Here is a 16,414-nt window from a genome sequence, read left to right as displayed (position 1 = left end):
TGTCTGTTTGAACCTGCTGTCTGTGTGAACCCACTGTTTGTGTGAACCCACTGTCTGTCTGAACCCACTGTCTGTGTAAACCCACTGTCTGTGTGAACCCACTGTCTGTGTGAACCTGCTGTCTGTGTGAGCCCACTGTCCATGTTAACCCACTGTCTGTGTGAACCCACTGTCTGTGTGAACCCACTGTCCGTGTGAACCTGTTGTCTGTGTGAACCCACTGTCCATGTGAACCTGCTGTCTGCGTGAACCCACTGTCTGTGTGAACACGCTGTCTGTGTGAACCCAATGTCTGTGTGAACCCACTGTCCGTGTGAACCCAGTGTCTGTGTGAACCCACTGTCTGTGTGAACCCACTGTCTGTGTGAACCTGCTGTCTGTGTGAACCCATTGTCCATGTTAACCCACTGTCTCTGTGAACCCGCTGTCTGTGTGAACCCACTGTCTGTGTGAACCCACTGTCCGTGTGAACCTGCTGTTGGTGTGAACCCACTGTCCATGTGAACCTGCTGTATGTGTGAACCCACTGTCCATGTGAACCTGCTGTCTGTGTGAACCCACTGTCCATGTTAACCCACTGTCTGTGTGAACCCGCTGTCTGTGTGAACCCACTGTCTGTGTGAACCCACTGTCCGTGTGAACCTGCTGTCTGTGTGAACCCACTGTCTGTGTGAACGTGCTGTGTGTGTGATCCCACTGTCCGTGTGAACCCACTGTCTGTGTGAACCCACTGTCTGTGTGAACCCACTGTCCGTGTGAACCTGCTGTCTGTGTGAACCCACTGTCTGTGTGATCCCGCTCTCTGTGTGAACCCACTGTCTGTGTGAACCCACTGTCAGTGTGAACCCACTGTCCGTGTGAACCAACTGTCTGTGTGAACCACTGTCCGTGTCAACCCACTGTCTGTGTGAACCCACTGTCTGTGTGAACCCACTGTCTATGTGAACCTGCTGTGTGTGTGAACCCACTGTCTGTGTGGACCCACTGTCAGTGTGAACCCACTGTCTGTGTGAACCCACTGTCTGTGTGAACCTGCTGTCTGTGTGAACCCACTGTCCGTGTTAACCCACTGTCTGTGTGAACCCGCTGTCTGTGTGAACCCACTGTCTGTGTGAACCCACTGTCCGTGTGAACCTGCTGTCTGTGTGAACCCACCGTCCATGTGAACCTGCTGTCTGTGTGAATCCACTGTCTGTGTGAACCCACTGTCTGTGTGAACCTGCTGTCTGTGTGAACCCGCTGTCTGTGTGAACCTGCTGTCTGTGTGAACCCACTGTCTATGTGAATCTGCTGTCTGTGTGAACCCACTGTCTGTGTGAACCCACTGTCTGAGTGAACCCACTGTCTGTGTGTACCCACTGTCTGTGTGAATCTGCTGTCTGTGTGAACCCACTGTCTGTGTGAACCTGCTGTCTGTGTGAACCCACTGTTTGTGTGAACCTACTGTCTGTCTGAACCCACTGTCTGTGTAAACCCACTGTCTGTGTGAACCCACTGTCTGTTGAACCTGCTGTCTGTGTGAACCCACTGTCCATGTTAACCCACTGTCTGTGTGAACCCGCTGTCTGTGTGAACCCACTGTCTGTGTGAACCCACTGTCCGTGTGAACCTGCTGTCTGTGTGAACCCACTGTCCATGTGAACCTGCAGTCTGTGTGAACCCACTGTCTGTGTGAACCCACTGTCTGTGTGAACCCGCTGTCTGTGTGAACCCAATGTCTGTGTGAACCCACTGTCCGTGTGAACCCAGTGTCTGTGTGAACCCACTGTCTGTGTGAACCCACTGTCTGTGTGAACCCGCTGTCTGTGTGAACCCACTGTCTGTGTGAACCCACTGTCCGTGTGAACCTGCTGTTGGTGTGAACCCACTGTCCATGTGAACCTGCTCTCTGTGTGAACCCACTGTCCGTGTGAACCTGCTGTCTGTGTGAACCTGCTGTCTGTGTGAACCCACTATCTGTTTGAACCTGCTGTCTGTGTGAACCCACTGTTTGTGTGAACCCACTGTCTGTCTGAACCCACTGTCTGTGTAAACCCACTCTCTGTGTGAACCCACTGTCTGTGTGAACCTGCTGTCTGTGTGAGCCCACTGTCCATGTTAACCCACTGTCTGTGTGAACCCGCTGTCTGTGTGAACCCACTGTCCGTGTGAACCTGCTGTCTGTGTGAACCCACTATCCATGTGAACCTGCTGTCTGTGTGAACCCACTGTCTGTGTGAACACGCTGTCTGTGTGAACCCAATGTCTGTGTGAACCCACTGTCTGTGTGAACCTGCTGTCTGTGTGAACCCACTGTCCGTGTGAACCTGCTGTCTGTGTGAACCCACTGTCCATGTGAACCTGCTGTCTGTGTGAACCCACTGTCTGTGTGAACACGCTGTCTGTGTGAACCCAATGTCTGTGTGAACCCACTATCCGTGTGAACCTGCTGTCTGTGTGAACCCATTGTCCATGTTAACCCACTGTCTGTGTGAACCCGCTGTCTGTGTGAACCCACTGTCTGTGTGAACCCACTGTCCGTGTGAACCTGCTGTTGGTGTGAACCCATTGTCCATGTGAACCTGCTGTATGTGTGAACCCACTGTCCATGTGAACCTGCTGTCTGTGTGAACCCACTGTCCATGTTAACACACTGTCTGTGTGAACCCGCTGTCTGTGTGAACCCACTGTCTGTGTGAACCCACTGTCCGTGTGAACCTGCTGTCTGTGTGAACCCACTGTCTTTGTGAACCCACTGTCTGTGTGAACCTGCTGTCTGTGTGAACCCACTGTCTGTGTGAACGTGCTGTGTGTGTGAACCCACTGTCCGTGTGAACCCACTGTCTCTGTGAACCCACTGTCTGTGTGAACCCACTGTCCGTGTGAACCTGCTGTCTGTGTGAACCCACTGTCTGTGTGAACCCGCTGTCTGTGTGAACCCACTGTCTGTGTGAACCCACTGTCAGTGTGAACCCACTGTCTGTGTGAACCAACTGTCTGTGTGAACCTGCTGTGTGTGTGAACCCACTGTCTGTGTGAACCCACTGTCTGTGTGAACCTGCTGGGTGTGTGAACCCACTGTCCGTGTGGACCCACTGTCAGTGTGAACCCACTGTCTGTGTGAACCCACTGTCTGTGTGAACCTGCTGTCTGTGTGAACCCACTGTCTGTGTGAACCCACTGTCTGTGTGAACCTGCTGGGTGTGTGAACCCACTGTCCGTGTGGACCCACTGTCAGTGTGAACCCACTGTCTGTGTGAACCCACTGTCTGTGTGAACCTGCTGTCTGTGTGAACCCACTGTCCGTGTTAACCCACTGTCTGTGTGAACCCGCTGTCTGTGTGAACCCACTGTCTGTGTGAACCCACTGTCTGTGTGAACCCACTGTCCGTGTGAACCTGCTGTCTGTGTGAACCCACTGTCTGTGTGAACCCGCTGTTTGTGTGAACCCACTGTCTGTGTGAACCCACTGTCAGTGTGAACCCACTGTCCGTGTGAACCAACTGTCTGTGTGAACCACTGTCCGTGTCAACCCACTGTCTGTGTGAACCCACTGTCTGTGTGAACCCACTGTCTATGTGAACCTGCTGTGTGTGTGAACCCACTGTCTGTGTGAACCCACTGTCTGTGTGAACCTGCTGGGTGTGTGAACCCACTGTCCGTGTGGACCCACTGTCAGTGTGAACCCACTGTCTTTGTGAACCCACTGTCTGTGTGAACCTGCTGTCTGTGTGAACCCACTATCCGTGTTAACCCACTGTCTGTGTGAACCCGCTGTCTGTGTGAACCCACTGTCTGTGTGAACCCACTGTCCGTGTGAACCTGCTGTCTGTGTGAACCCACCGTCCCTGTGAACCTGCTGTCTGTGTGAACCCACTGTCTGTGTGAACCCACTGTCTGTGTGAACCTGCTGTCTGTGTGAACCCGCTGTCTGTGTGAACCTGCTGTCTGTGTGAACCCACTGTCTATGTGAATCTGCTGTCTGTGTGAACCCACTGTCTGTGTGAACCCACTGTCTGAGTGAACCCACTGTCTGTGTGTACCCACTGTCTGTGTGAATCTGCTGTCTGCGTGAACCCACTGTCTGTGTGAACCTGCTGTCTGTGTGAACCCACTGTTTGTGTGAACCTACTGTCTGTCTGAACCCACTGTCTGTGTAAACCCACTGTCTGTGTGAACCCACTGTCTGTTGAACCTGCTGTCTGTGTGAACCCACTGTCCGTGTTAACCCACTGTCTGTGTGAACCCGCTGTCTGTGTGAACCCACTGTCTGTGTGAACCCACTGTCCGTGTGAACCTGCTGTCTGTGTGAACCCACTGTCCATGTGAACCTGCTGTCTGTGTGAACCCACTGTCTGTGTGAACCCACTGTCTGTGTGAACCCGCTGTCAGTGTGAACCCAATGTCTGTGTGAACCCACTGTCCGTGTGAACCCAGTGTCTGTGTGAACCCACTGTCTGTGTGAACCCACTGTCTGTGTGAACCCGCTGTCTGTGTGAACCCACTGTCTGTGTGAACCCACTGTCCGTGTGAACCTGCTGTTGGTGTGAACCCACTGTCCATGTGAACCTGCTGTCTGTGTGAACCCACTGTCCGTGTGAACCTGCTGTCTGTGTGAACCCACTGTCTGTGTGAACCTGCTGTCTGTGTGAACCCACTGTCCATGTTAACCCACTGTCTGTGTGAACCCGCTGTCTGTATGAACCCACTGTCTGGGTGAACCCACTGTCCGTGCAAACCTGCTGTCTGTGTGAACCCACTGTCCATGTGAACCTGCTGTCTGTGTGAACCCACTGTCTGTGTGAACCCACTGTCTGTGTGAACCCGCTGTCTGTGTGAACCCAATGTCTGTGTGAACCCGCTGTCTGTGTGAACCCACTGTCTGTGTGAACCCACTGTCTGTGTTAACGCACTGTCTGTGTGAACCCACTGTCTGTGTTAACCCACTGTCTGTGTGAACCCACTGTCTGTGTGAACCCACTGTCTGTGTTAACCCACTGTCTGTGTGAACCTGCTGTCTGTGTGAACCCACTGTCTGTGTTTACCTGCTGTCTGTGTGAACCCACTGTCTGTGTGAACTACTGTGTGTTGGAACCCACTGTCTGTGTGAATCTGCTGTCTGTGTGAACTTGCTGTCTGTGTGAACGCACTGTCTGTGTGAACCCACTGTCTGTGCGAATCCACTGTCTGTGTGAACCTGTTGTCTGTGTGAACCCACTGTCTGTGTGAACCCGCTGTCTGTGAGAACCCACTGTCTGTGTGAACCCACTGTCTGTGTGAACCCACTGTCTGTGTGAACACACTGTCTGTGTGAACCTGCTGTCTGTGTGAACCCGCTGTCTGTGTCAACCTGCTGTCTGTGTGAACCCACGGTCCGTGTCAACCCACTGTCTGTGTGAACCTGCTGTCTGTGTGAACCCACTGTCCGTGTCAACCCACTGTCTGTGTGAACCCACTGTCTGTGTGAACCCAATGTCTGTGTGAACCTCCTGTCTTTGTGAACCTGATGTCTGTGTGAACCCACTGTCTGTGTGAACCCACTGTCTGTGTGACCTGCTGTCTTTGTGAACCCACTGTCCGTGTCAACCCACTGTCTGTGTGAACCCACTGTCTGTGTGATCCCACTGTCCGTGTGAACCCACTGTCTGTGTGAACCTGCTGTCTGTGTGAACCCACTGTCTGTGTGAACCCACTGTCTGAGTGAACCCACTGTCTGTGTGTACCCACTGTCTGTGTGAATCTGCTGTCTGCGTGAACCCAATGTCTGTGTTAACCTGCTGTCTGTGTGAACCCACTGTTTGTGTGAACCTACTGTCTGTCTGAACCCACTGTCTGTGTAAACCCACTGTCTGTGTGAACCCACTGTCTGTTGAACCTGCTGTCTGTGTGAACCCACTGTCCATGTTAACCCACTGTCTGTGTGAACCCGCTGTCTGTGTGAACCCACTGTCTGTGTGAACCCACTGTCCGTGTGAACCTGCTGTCTGTGTGAACCCACTGTCCATGTGAACCTGCTGTCTGTGTGAACCCACTGTCTGTGTGAACCCACTGTCTGTGTGAACCCGCTGTCTGTGTGAACCCAATGTCTGTGTGAACCCACTGTCCGTGTGAACCCAGTGTCTGTGTGAACCCACTGTCTGTGTGAACCCACTGTCTGTGTGAACCCGCTGTCTGTGTGAACCCACTGTCTGTGTGAACCCACTGTCCGTGTGAACCTGCTGTTGGTGTGAACCCACTGTCCATGTGAACCTGCTGTCTGTGTGAACCCACTGTCCGTGTGAACCTGCTGTCTGTGCGAACCCACTCTCTGTGTGAACCTGCTGTCTGTGTGAACCCACTGTCCATGTTAACCCACTGTCTGTGTGAACCCGCTGTCTGTATGAACCCACTGTCTGTGTGAACCCACTGTCCGTGCAAACCTGCTGTCTGTGTGAACCCACTGTCCATGTGAACCTGCTGTCTGTGTGAACCCACTATCTGTGTGAACCCACTGTCTGTGTGAACCCGCTGTCTGTGTGAACCCATGTCTGTGTGAACCCGCTGTCTGTGTGAACCCACTGTCTGTGTGAACCCACTGTCTGTGTTAACGCACTGTCTGTGTGAACCCACTGTCTGTGTTAACCCACTGTCTGTGTGAACCCACTGTCTGTGTGAACCTGCTGTCTGTGTGAACCCACTGTCTGTGTTTACCTGCTGTCTGTGTGAACCCACTGTCTGTGTGAACCTGCTGTCTGTGTGAACCCACTGTCTGTGTGAATCTTCTGTCTGTGTGAACTTGCTGTCTGTGTGAACGCACTGTCTGTGTGAACCCACTGTCTGTGTGAATCCACTGTCTGTGTGAACCTGTTGTCTGTGTGAACCCACTGTCTGTGTGAACCCGCTGTCTGTGAGAACCCACTGTCTGTGTGAACCCACTGTCTGTGTGAACCCACTGTCTGTGTGAACACACTGTCTGTGTGAACCTGCTGTCTGTGTGACCCCGCTGTCTGTGTCAACCTGCTGTCTGTGTGAACCTGCTGTCTGTGTGAACCCACTGTCCGTGTCAACCCACTGTCTGTGTGAACCCACGGTCCGTGTCAACCCACTGTCTGTGTGAACCTGCTGTCTGTGTGAACCCACTGTCCGTGTCAACCCACTGTCTGTGTGAACCCACTGTGTGTGTGAACCCACTGTCTGTGTGAACCCAATGTCTGTGTGAACCTCCTGTCTTTGTGAACCTGATGTCTGTGTGAACCCACTGTCTGTGTGAACCCACTGTCTGTGTGAACCCACTGTCTGTGTGACCTGCTGTCTTTGTGAACCCACTGTCCGTGTCAACCCACTGTCTGTGTGAACCCACTGTCTGTGTGATCCCACTGTCCGTGTGAACCCACTGTCTGTGTGAACCTGCTGTCTGTGTGAACCCACTGTCTGTGTGCACCCACTGTCTGTGTGTACCCATTGTCTGTGTGAACCTGCTGTTTGTGTGAACCTGCTGTCTGTGTGATCCTGCTGTCTGTGTGAACCCACTGTCTGTGTGAACCCACTGTCTGTGTGAACCCACTGTCTGTGTGAATCCACTGTCTGTGTGAACCTGCTGTCTGTGTGAACCCACTGTCTGTGTGAACCCACTGTCTGTGTGAACCCGCTGTCTGTGTGAACCTGCTGTCTGTGTGAACCCACTGTCTGTGTGAACCTGCTGTCTGTGTGAACCCACTGTCTGTGTGAACCCACTCTCTGTGTTAACCCACTGTCTGTGTGAACCTACTGTCTGTGTGAACCCGCTGTCTGTGTGAACCCGCTGTCTGTGTGAATCCACTGTCTGTGTGAACGTGCTGTGTGTGTGAACCCACTGTCCGTGTGAACCCGCTGCCTGTGTGAACCTGCTGTCTGTGTGAACCTGCTGTCTGTGTGAACCCACTGTCTGTGTGAACCCGCTGTCTGTGTGAACCTGCTGTCTGTGTGAACCTGCTGTCTGTGTGAACCCACTGTCTGTGTGAACCTGCTGTCTGTGTGAACCCACTGTCTGTGTGAACCCACTGTCTGTTTGAACCTGCTGTCTGTGTGAACCTGCTGTCTGTGTGAACCCACTGTCTGTGTGAACCCACTGTCTGTGTGAACCCACTGTCTGTGTGTACCTACTGTCTGTGTGAACCCGCTGTCTGTGTGAACCTGCTGTCTGTGTGAACCCACTGTCTGTGTGAACACACTGTCTGTGTGAACCCACTTTCTGTGTGAACCTGCTCTTTGTGTGAATCCACTGTCTGTGTGAACCTGCTGTCTGTGTGAACCCACTGTCTGTGTGAACCCACTGTCTGTGTGAACCTGCTGTCTGTGTGAATCCACTGTCTGTGTGAACCTGCTGTCTGTGTGAACCCACTGTCCGTGTGAATCCCCTGTCTGTGTGAACCTGCTGTCTGTGTGAATCCACTGTCTGTGTGAACCTGCTGTCTGTGTGAACCCACTGTCTGTGTGAACCCGCTATCTGTGTGAACCCACTGTCTGTGTGAACCCGCTGTGTGTGTGAACACACTGTCTGTTTGAACCCGCTGTCTGTGTGAACCCACTGTCTGTGTGAACCCACTGTCCGTGTGAACCCACTGTCCGTGTGAACCTGCTTTTTGTGTGAACCTACTGTCTGTGTGAACCCGCTGTCTGTGTGAACCTGCTGTCTGCGTGAATCCACTGTCTGTGTGAACCTGCTGTCTGTGTGAACCCACTGTCTGTGTGAACCCGCTGTCTGTGTGAACCCACTGTCTGTGTGAACCCACTGTCCGTGTGAACCCACTGTCCGTGTGAACCCACTGTCTGTGTGAACCTGCTGTATGTGTGAATCCACTGTCTGTGTGATCCGACTCTCTGTGTGAACCCACTGTCTGTGTGAATCTGCTGTCTGTGTGAACCTGCTGTCTGTGTGAACCCACTGTCTGTGTGAACCTGCTGTCTGTGTGAACCCACTGTCTGTGTGAACCTGCTGTCTGTGTGAACCTGCTGTCTGTGTGAATCCACTGTCTGTGTGAACCTGCTGTCTGTGTGAACCCACTGTCTGTGTGAACCTGCTGCCTGTGTGAACCCGCTGTCTGTGTGATCCCGCTGTCTTTAAGCTGTGCCTGGCTTCAAGGCAAACCATTCCTGACAACTGTGGAAGATCAGCATCATATGAGTGAACTGGTGCACCGTGAGAACCCAGTTCGAAACCTGTTTATCTGACAAAGTTCCAAATATTGACCCAGGATGTGACAGAGAACTTCCTGACTCATGATTGAAATAGTGGCAGTGGGATCCTTCCATAGAGTCAGGGAGCTGTACAGATGGGTAACAGACCCTTCGGTCTGACACATCCATGCCAGCCAGATATCCTAAATTAATCTAATCCCATTTGCCAGCATTTGGCCCATATCCCTCTAAACCCATCCCGTTCATATCGCCATCTGGATGCCTTTTAAATGTTGTAACTGTACCAGCTCCATCACTTCCTCAAGCAGCTCATTCTGTATATGCACCACTCTCTGTGTGAAATAATTGCCCCTTAGCTCCCTTTTAAATCTTTCCCCTCACACCTTAAGTCAATGCTGTCCATTTTGTGGACTCCTCCACCAGTTGAAAGTGCTGCTGGGGGCGCAGTTTAACATCTCATTTGAAAGACAGTAACTTCAACACTGCTGCTGTCCCTCAGTATTGCACTGACTCACAGTCAACAGGGGCTGCAGTTATTTGGGAGATTTTATCAACATGTTACAATGGTTATTGCCTTTTTTTATGCAAACTGAAATTGCTACAGAAACTCAAAAGCATAATGTGGAGAGAGAAACAAAGTTAAGGTGTCAAGTCCAAAATGACCCTCCTTTGGGACACTTGGATGGGATATTTAAGAAGAATCATACTAGACTCAAAACCATGATGTGGAGGTGCCGGGGTTGGACACCAGGTTATAGACCAACAGGTTTATTTGAAATCACAAGCTTTCAGAGCACTGCTCCTTCATCAGGTGACAGATATGGTCACTGGAACCAAATTAAATGATCACTTATAAGTAGCTCGACTGTTTAAAGGTTGGTTATGTTTTAGATTTCATAAATATGGACAGGGAGCATTAGAGTAAAGCAGTCCTGATTGATTTGTACAACAACTCACATTATATAGCAGCATTAATACTGTAAAACATCTGAAGGCACTTCGCAGCAGCATCCTGTCACTTGAGAAAATGTAGCGCAGGTGAATTAAAGCCAGGGAAGTCCTGTTCAAGGTGCACTTCACCTGACAAAGGAGCAGATTCGAAACATCGCCTCTGTTTCTGTCTCGCCAGATGCTGCCAGACCTTCAGATCTCCAGCATTTACAATAGTTAGCTTTTATGGTCTCAGTATCTCACAGTAATGGCGTGAGAAATTCAACTACAATTTCCCTCCTGATCACATCATAGAACATAGAACATAGAACATAGAACATAGAAGAATACAGCGCAGTACAGGCCCTTGGGCCCTCGATGTTGCGCCGATCCAAGCCCACCTAAACTACACTAACCCACTATCCTCCATATACCTATCCAATGCCCTCTTAAATGCCCATAAAGAGGGAGAGTCCACCACTGTTACTGGCAGGGCATTCCATGAACTAACGACTCGCTGAGTGAAGAACCTACCCCTAACATCAGTCCTATATCTACCCCCCCTTAATTTAAAGCTATGCCCCCTTGTAATACCCAACTCAATACGCGGGAAAAGGTTCATACTGTCGACCCTATCTAACCCCCTAATCATCTTGTACACCTCAATCAAGTCACCCCTAAACCTTCTTTTCTCTAGTGAAAACAGCCCCAAGTGCCTCAGTCTTTCCTCATACGATTTTCCTTCCATACCAGGCAACATCCTGGTAAACCTCCTCTGCACCCGTTCCAATGCCTCCACATCCTTCCTATAGTATGGCGACCAAAACTGCACACAATATTCCAGATGCGGCCGTACCAGAGTCTTATACAACTGCATCATGACCTCAGGACTCCGGAACTCAATTCCTCTACCAATAAAAGCCAGTACGCCATATGCCTTCCTCACCGCACTATTTACCTGGGTGGCAACTTTCAGAGATCTGTGTACATGGACACCAAGATCCCTCTGCTCATCCACACTACCAAGCATCCGACCATTAGCCCAGTACCCCATCTTTTTGTTATTCTTCCCAAAGTGAATCACCTCGCACTTAGCTACATTGAATTCCATCTGCCACCTTTCTGCCCAGCTCTGCAGCTTCTCTATATCCTGCTGTAACCTGCCACATGCTTCCTCACTGTCAACAACTCCTCCGACTTTCGTATCATCCGCAAACTTGCTCACCCAACCTTCTAACCCCTCTTCCAGGTCATTTATAAAAATGACAAACAGCAATGGTCCCAAAACAGATCCTTGCGGAACACCGCTAGTGACGGCACTCCATGAAGAAACTTTGCCATCAACTACTACCCTCTGTCTTCTTCCATCCAGCCAATTCCTAATCCAAACCTCCAACTCACCCTCAATGCCATATCTCCGTATTTTGTGCAGTAGCCTACCATGGGGAACCTTATCAAACGCCTTACTAAAATCCATATATACCACATCTACCGCTTTCCCCTCATCAACCTCCTTCGTCACCTTTTCAAAGAATTCAATAAGGTTTGTGAGGCACGACTTGCCCTTCACAAAACCATGCTGACTATCCTTGATCACATTATTCCTATCTAGATGTGCATAAATCCTATCCCTTACAATTCTCTCTAAGACTTTGCCCACAACAGAAGTGAGACTCACCGGCCTATAGTTACTAGGGCTATCCCTACTCCCCTTTTTGAACAAGGCAACCACATTTGCTATCCTCCAGTCTTCTGGGACTACTCCTGTAGACAAAGAGGACATAAAAATCAAGGCCAATGGCTCTGCAATCTCCTCCCTTGCTTCCCAGAGAATCCTAGGATAAATGCCATCAGGCCCAGGGGACTTATCTATTTTCACCTTTTCCAGGATTTCCAACACCTCTTCTCTACATACCTCAAAGCCATCCATTCTACTTATTTGTGCCTCAGTATTCTCATCGACAACAATGCCCTGTTCCTGAGTGAATACTGAAGAAAAGTATTCATTCAGTGTCTCCCCAATCTCTTCCGCCTCCACACGCAACTTCCCCCTACTATCCTTGACTGGACCTATTCCTACCCTAGTCATTCTTTTATTCCTAACATACCTATAGAAAGCCTTAGGGTTTTCCCTAATCCTATCTACTAAGGACCTTTCATGTCCCCTCCTTGCTGCTTTTAGCTCTCTCTTCAGGTCCTTCCTGGCTACCCTATAACTCTCAATCGCCCCAATTGAACCTTCACGTCTCATCTTGAGATAGGCCGCCCTCTTCCATTTAACAAGGGATTCCAATTCCTTATTAAACCACGGCTCCCTCGCACGACCCTTTCCTTCCTGCCTGACAGGTACATAATTATCAAGGACACTCAATAGTTGCCCCTTGAACAAGTTCCACATATCATTTACACTCTTGCCTTGGAGTCTACTTTTCCAAGCCACACATCCTAAGTCATGCCTCACCGCATCATAATTTCCCTTACCCCAGCTATAATTCTTGCCCTGTAGTACACACTTATCCCTCTCCATCACGAGTGTAAAAATCACCGAATTATGGTCACTATCCCCAAAGTGCTCACCTACCTCTAATTCTAACACCTGGCCTGGTTCGTTACCCAGAACCAAATCCAGTATGGCCTCACCTCTTGTTGGCCTGTCTACATATTGTGTCAGGAAACTCTCCTGCACACATTGAACAAACACTGACCCATCTAACGAACTTGAGCTATAGCTTTCCCAATCAATATCAGGAAAGTTAAAGTCCCCCATAACAACCACCCTATTACTGTCACTCATCTCCTGAATCACCTTCCCAATCCTTTCTTCAATGATTCTAGGACTATTAGGAGGCCTGTAAAAGACTCCTAACAGGGTGACCTCACCTTTCCTATTCCTAACCTCAGCCCAAACTACCTCAGATGGCAAGTCCTCATCCATCGTCCTTTCCACCGCTGTAATACTATCTTTGACAAGCAATGCCACACCTCCCCCTCTTTTACCCCCACCTCTGACCCTACTAAAACATTTAAATCCCGGAACCTGCAACAGCCAATCCTGTCCCTGTTCTAGCCATGTCTCCGTAATAGCCACAACATCGAAGTCCCAGGTACCAACCAACGCTGCAAGTTCATGTGGGGCTGCTGATTCAATGTTGTGCAAGGGTAGCTTTTGGTTCAACTGTGATGCCCCACACAGTGGAATAGGCAGCTAACTCTCAATGTCTGAGCTCACTATTTTCTCTCATCATTCACAAGACGTTAGTGACACCAATGTTTGTTGCTCATCCCTGATTGCCCTTGAATCACGTGTCTTGCTTGGTCTTTACAGAGAGTTAAGAGTTACCCTGTGAGTCTGGACTCACATGTAAGGCAGACCAGGTAAGGATGGCAAACTAGATGGGGATTTTATCAGACAGTCCAGTAGTTACATGTTCACTGTTGCTGGTGCTAATATTTTAGTCCAGATTTCTTTATTTAAATTTCTCAGTTCCTCAGCTGGATCTGAACTCCTGGCCCCAAAATATCTGGTGCAGAACTCTGGTTTACAGGTTTATTAACATAACAACTATGTTACCTTGCTGTTAAAAGGGCTATCCCATGAGAGAGTAGTTTGCTCTGTGGGACTCTATGTGTCAGTGAGGATCAATGCCTCCGGGAGGGAGTGGTAATGATGCCTCAGTCCTCAGCATCTGTTACACTCCATGTAACTTGATCAAACATTAGATCATCACAGATCACCAGCTCTCAGCTTTCTCCAGTTTCCACATCAATATCCGGAACAAAAGTATAATATCTTACTAGCAACATATCTCCATAACCAAAAATATACAACAATAATATAATCAGTAATCTATGTTGTAATGAACCCTGTTTAACAAGGGACCAATAGATAACACGGATGTATTTATAAATACTGCAATAACTGACAATATGAAACTAAACCCAGAACAAGGACATGACAACAGTGATGCAAATTGATGCAAAAGCACAACATATCCACAAACACATGCAAAAATAGGCCAAAAAATAACGCTACAAGTCCGAGAACGTTCAAAATATTCCAGTACCATAAGCATATCTAAACCCCCAACCTAACTCCGCGAGTTACAAGAACCAAACCCCTTGCAATGCCAGGTTCTGAATCTCGACAGAGCTCCAAGCGGACTATGGGTCAGACACAAGCCCCATAGTCAGGTGCAGTCAAACACATTCCCACAGAATTGGACAGACTGTCACAGTCAGATATAGTCCCACACAGTCAGACACTTTTCCTCACAATCCCAAACAGTCACAGTCTCACACAACCGGATACAATCGCAGTCTCTCATCCAGTTCTCCTAATCCTCCTTTCCTTCTGTGGTGTTTAGATTTGTTTCCTCTGACCTTTAATTCTGCGTAAAAAAATCCAGTTACAATAAACCGCGGACCACAACATGATCATGTTATTAAAAATTCATGAACAGCTCTCGTTCTCAAGGTCAGAGACTGTGATGTGACTATTTTAACTTCCCTATTTTGGTTTGAGGATGAATTCATCAGAACTTTTGTTCTCTCCACATTTAATTTTGACTTTTAAATCCTACTCTCTCCTTCTCCTCTACCTTCCAGTTCTTTCTACAGTATTTCTGTCCTGCCCTCTCCCTGTGGTTCGTACACTCCAACCTCTCTCTGCTTATCCAAAATCAATCACCAACCATGCAATTAGTTAACCTCTACCCTCCAGCTAGTCCATAGGAACAGGACTGATCCATCAGGATTGATGCACAACAACAACTTGCATTCAACTAGCATCTTCAATGTACTAAAAATATATCTCGAGGTGTTTCACAGGGGCAATTGTCAGACTAAAGTCTAACATTAGGCCACAGAAGTTATATTTGGATAAGAACCTGGTGAAAGAGGTTTCTTTCTGAAGGAATGTCCTGAAGGAGGAGAGACTGGTTTCATGATTGAATTCTAGAATATGAGCAACTACAGGAAATTGAATGATGCAGTGGGGACACAAGAGAACACTCTTCAATGCTTACCTAAGTACAGTCCCTCCCGAATCCCACATCTCCGCTCATTCACATTGAAGTCAACGTAGAAGACAGTAACTGGGTGGCCAAAGCTAAGCTCCGGACTTGGGTCGAGGGTAATGACGGCGTCATGTGGGGATCCCAAACTGAGACCAGAGTCCGGCAGGATGGTCAGCAGCTTCTCCCCAGCCCGAGGCTCTGCTGCATAAACCGCAACAGCTGTCTGCGGGATCTCTGCCAGTCGCTTGCACTCGGAGTCAGACAGAAAGGACACACGCTGGCAGAGGCTGGATTTCAGGTAACCCAGGCTGGCTGTAGACCAGCGATGAAGCCGGGCAGCTTTGAACTGCGACCCCTCGGCCCCCATCAGCTCAACAAGAATTGCCACGGACAGCAGCCATTCCCAGTGCCAGCTCATGACCAGGATCACCAGTCAGCACAGAGTCCCCAGGGAGGGATGAGAGAGTGGAAACCACACACAGCGGTGATCCCCCACTTTCAGAACTATTCAAGGGGTGTATGCGGAGTCCTGGCTTTGTCAGCTGAAAGCACTCAGACATACACACTCAGCAACAACCTCAGGAGGGAACACACTGCACAGCTGACTGCTCCAAACTGTGGGGAGCCACCACTGCTGCTTCCAGTCAGTTCTGAAATGCTGGCTCCACCTTCCACAGTCTGAGACCAGAAGCTGGGCGGAGCTTGGCAGATCCCCCTCTCGACTCAGTCCCAGCATCTCCCCAGTATACACAGGGCTGGAGACAGAGGTTCCTTCATAGAGTCATAGAGACGTACAGCACGGAAACAGACCCTTCGGTTCAACTTGTGCATGCCTACCAGATATCCTAAGTTAATCTCGTCCCATTTACCAGCACTTGGCTTATATCGCTCTAAACCCCTCCCAGTCATATATTCATCCAGATACCTTTTAAATGTTTTAATTGTACCAGCCTCCACCACTTCCTCTGGCACTTCCATACAAGCACCATCCTTCAGGAGAGAGTCTCTCTCACACACACACACACACACACACTCACGTACACACGCACACACACACACACATACACACTCACACACACACTCACACACTCTCACACACACTCTCATACACACACATACACTCACACTCTCATACACGCACTCACGCACACACACATACAATCACTCACACACACACACACACACACACACACATATACACACACTCACACACACACATACATACACACACACTCTCACACACACACACTCTCATACACTCTCATACACACACTCACTCACTCACACACACACACTCACACACACACTCAGTCACACTCACACAGTCCCACATA

The 16,414-nt window shown here is 49.6% G+C and overlaps 1 protein-coding gene across 2 annotated transcripts in view; it reads right to left on the bottom strand.

Annotated features, from left to right (window-relative positions):
- Positions 1-15,709, bottom strand: part of LOC122551957 (uncharacterized) — a 270,883-nt gene extending 255,174 nt beyond the window's left edge. For both annotated transcript variants that reach the window (XR_015757561.1, XM_087988630.1), the window contains exon 1: positions 15,090-15,709. Coding sequence is in view for 1 of the 2 variants with exons in the window: in XM_087988630.1 (XP_087844756.1) it covers positions 15,090-15,498 (409 nt within the window). In the remaining variant the exon portion in view is untranslated. The remainder of the gene's footprint in view (positions 1-15,089) is intronic.
- Between the last annotated feature and the right edge of the window lie 705 nt (positions 15,710-16,414).

This window comes from Chiloscyllium plagiosum, unplaced genomic scaffold, assembly GCF_037043375.1.
Source record: "Chiloscyllium plagiosum isolate Xiang-an unplaced genomic scaffold, Cpla_swu_hap1 HiC_scaffold_7, whole genome shotgun sequence".
In the NCBI taxonomy this organism is placed as follows: Eukaryota; Metazoa; Chordata; class Chondrichthyes; order Orectolobiformes; family Hemiscylliidae; genus Chiloscyllium; species Chiloscyllium plagiosum.
Note: the sequence above shows the minus strand (reverse complement) of the source record. Positions and strands in the feature narration are given on the sequence as shown.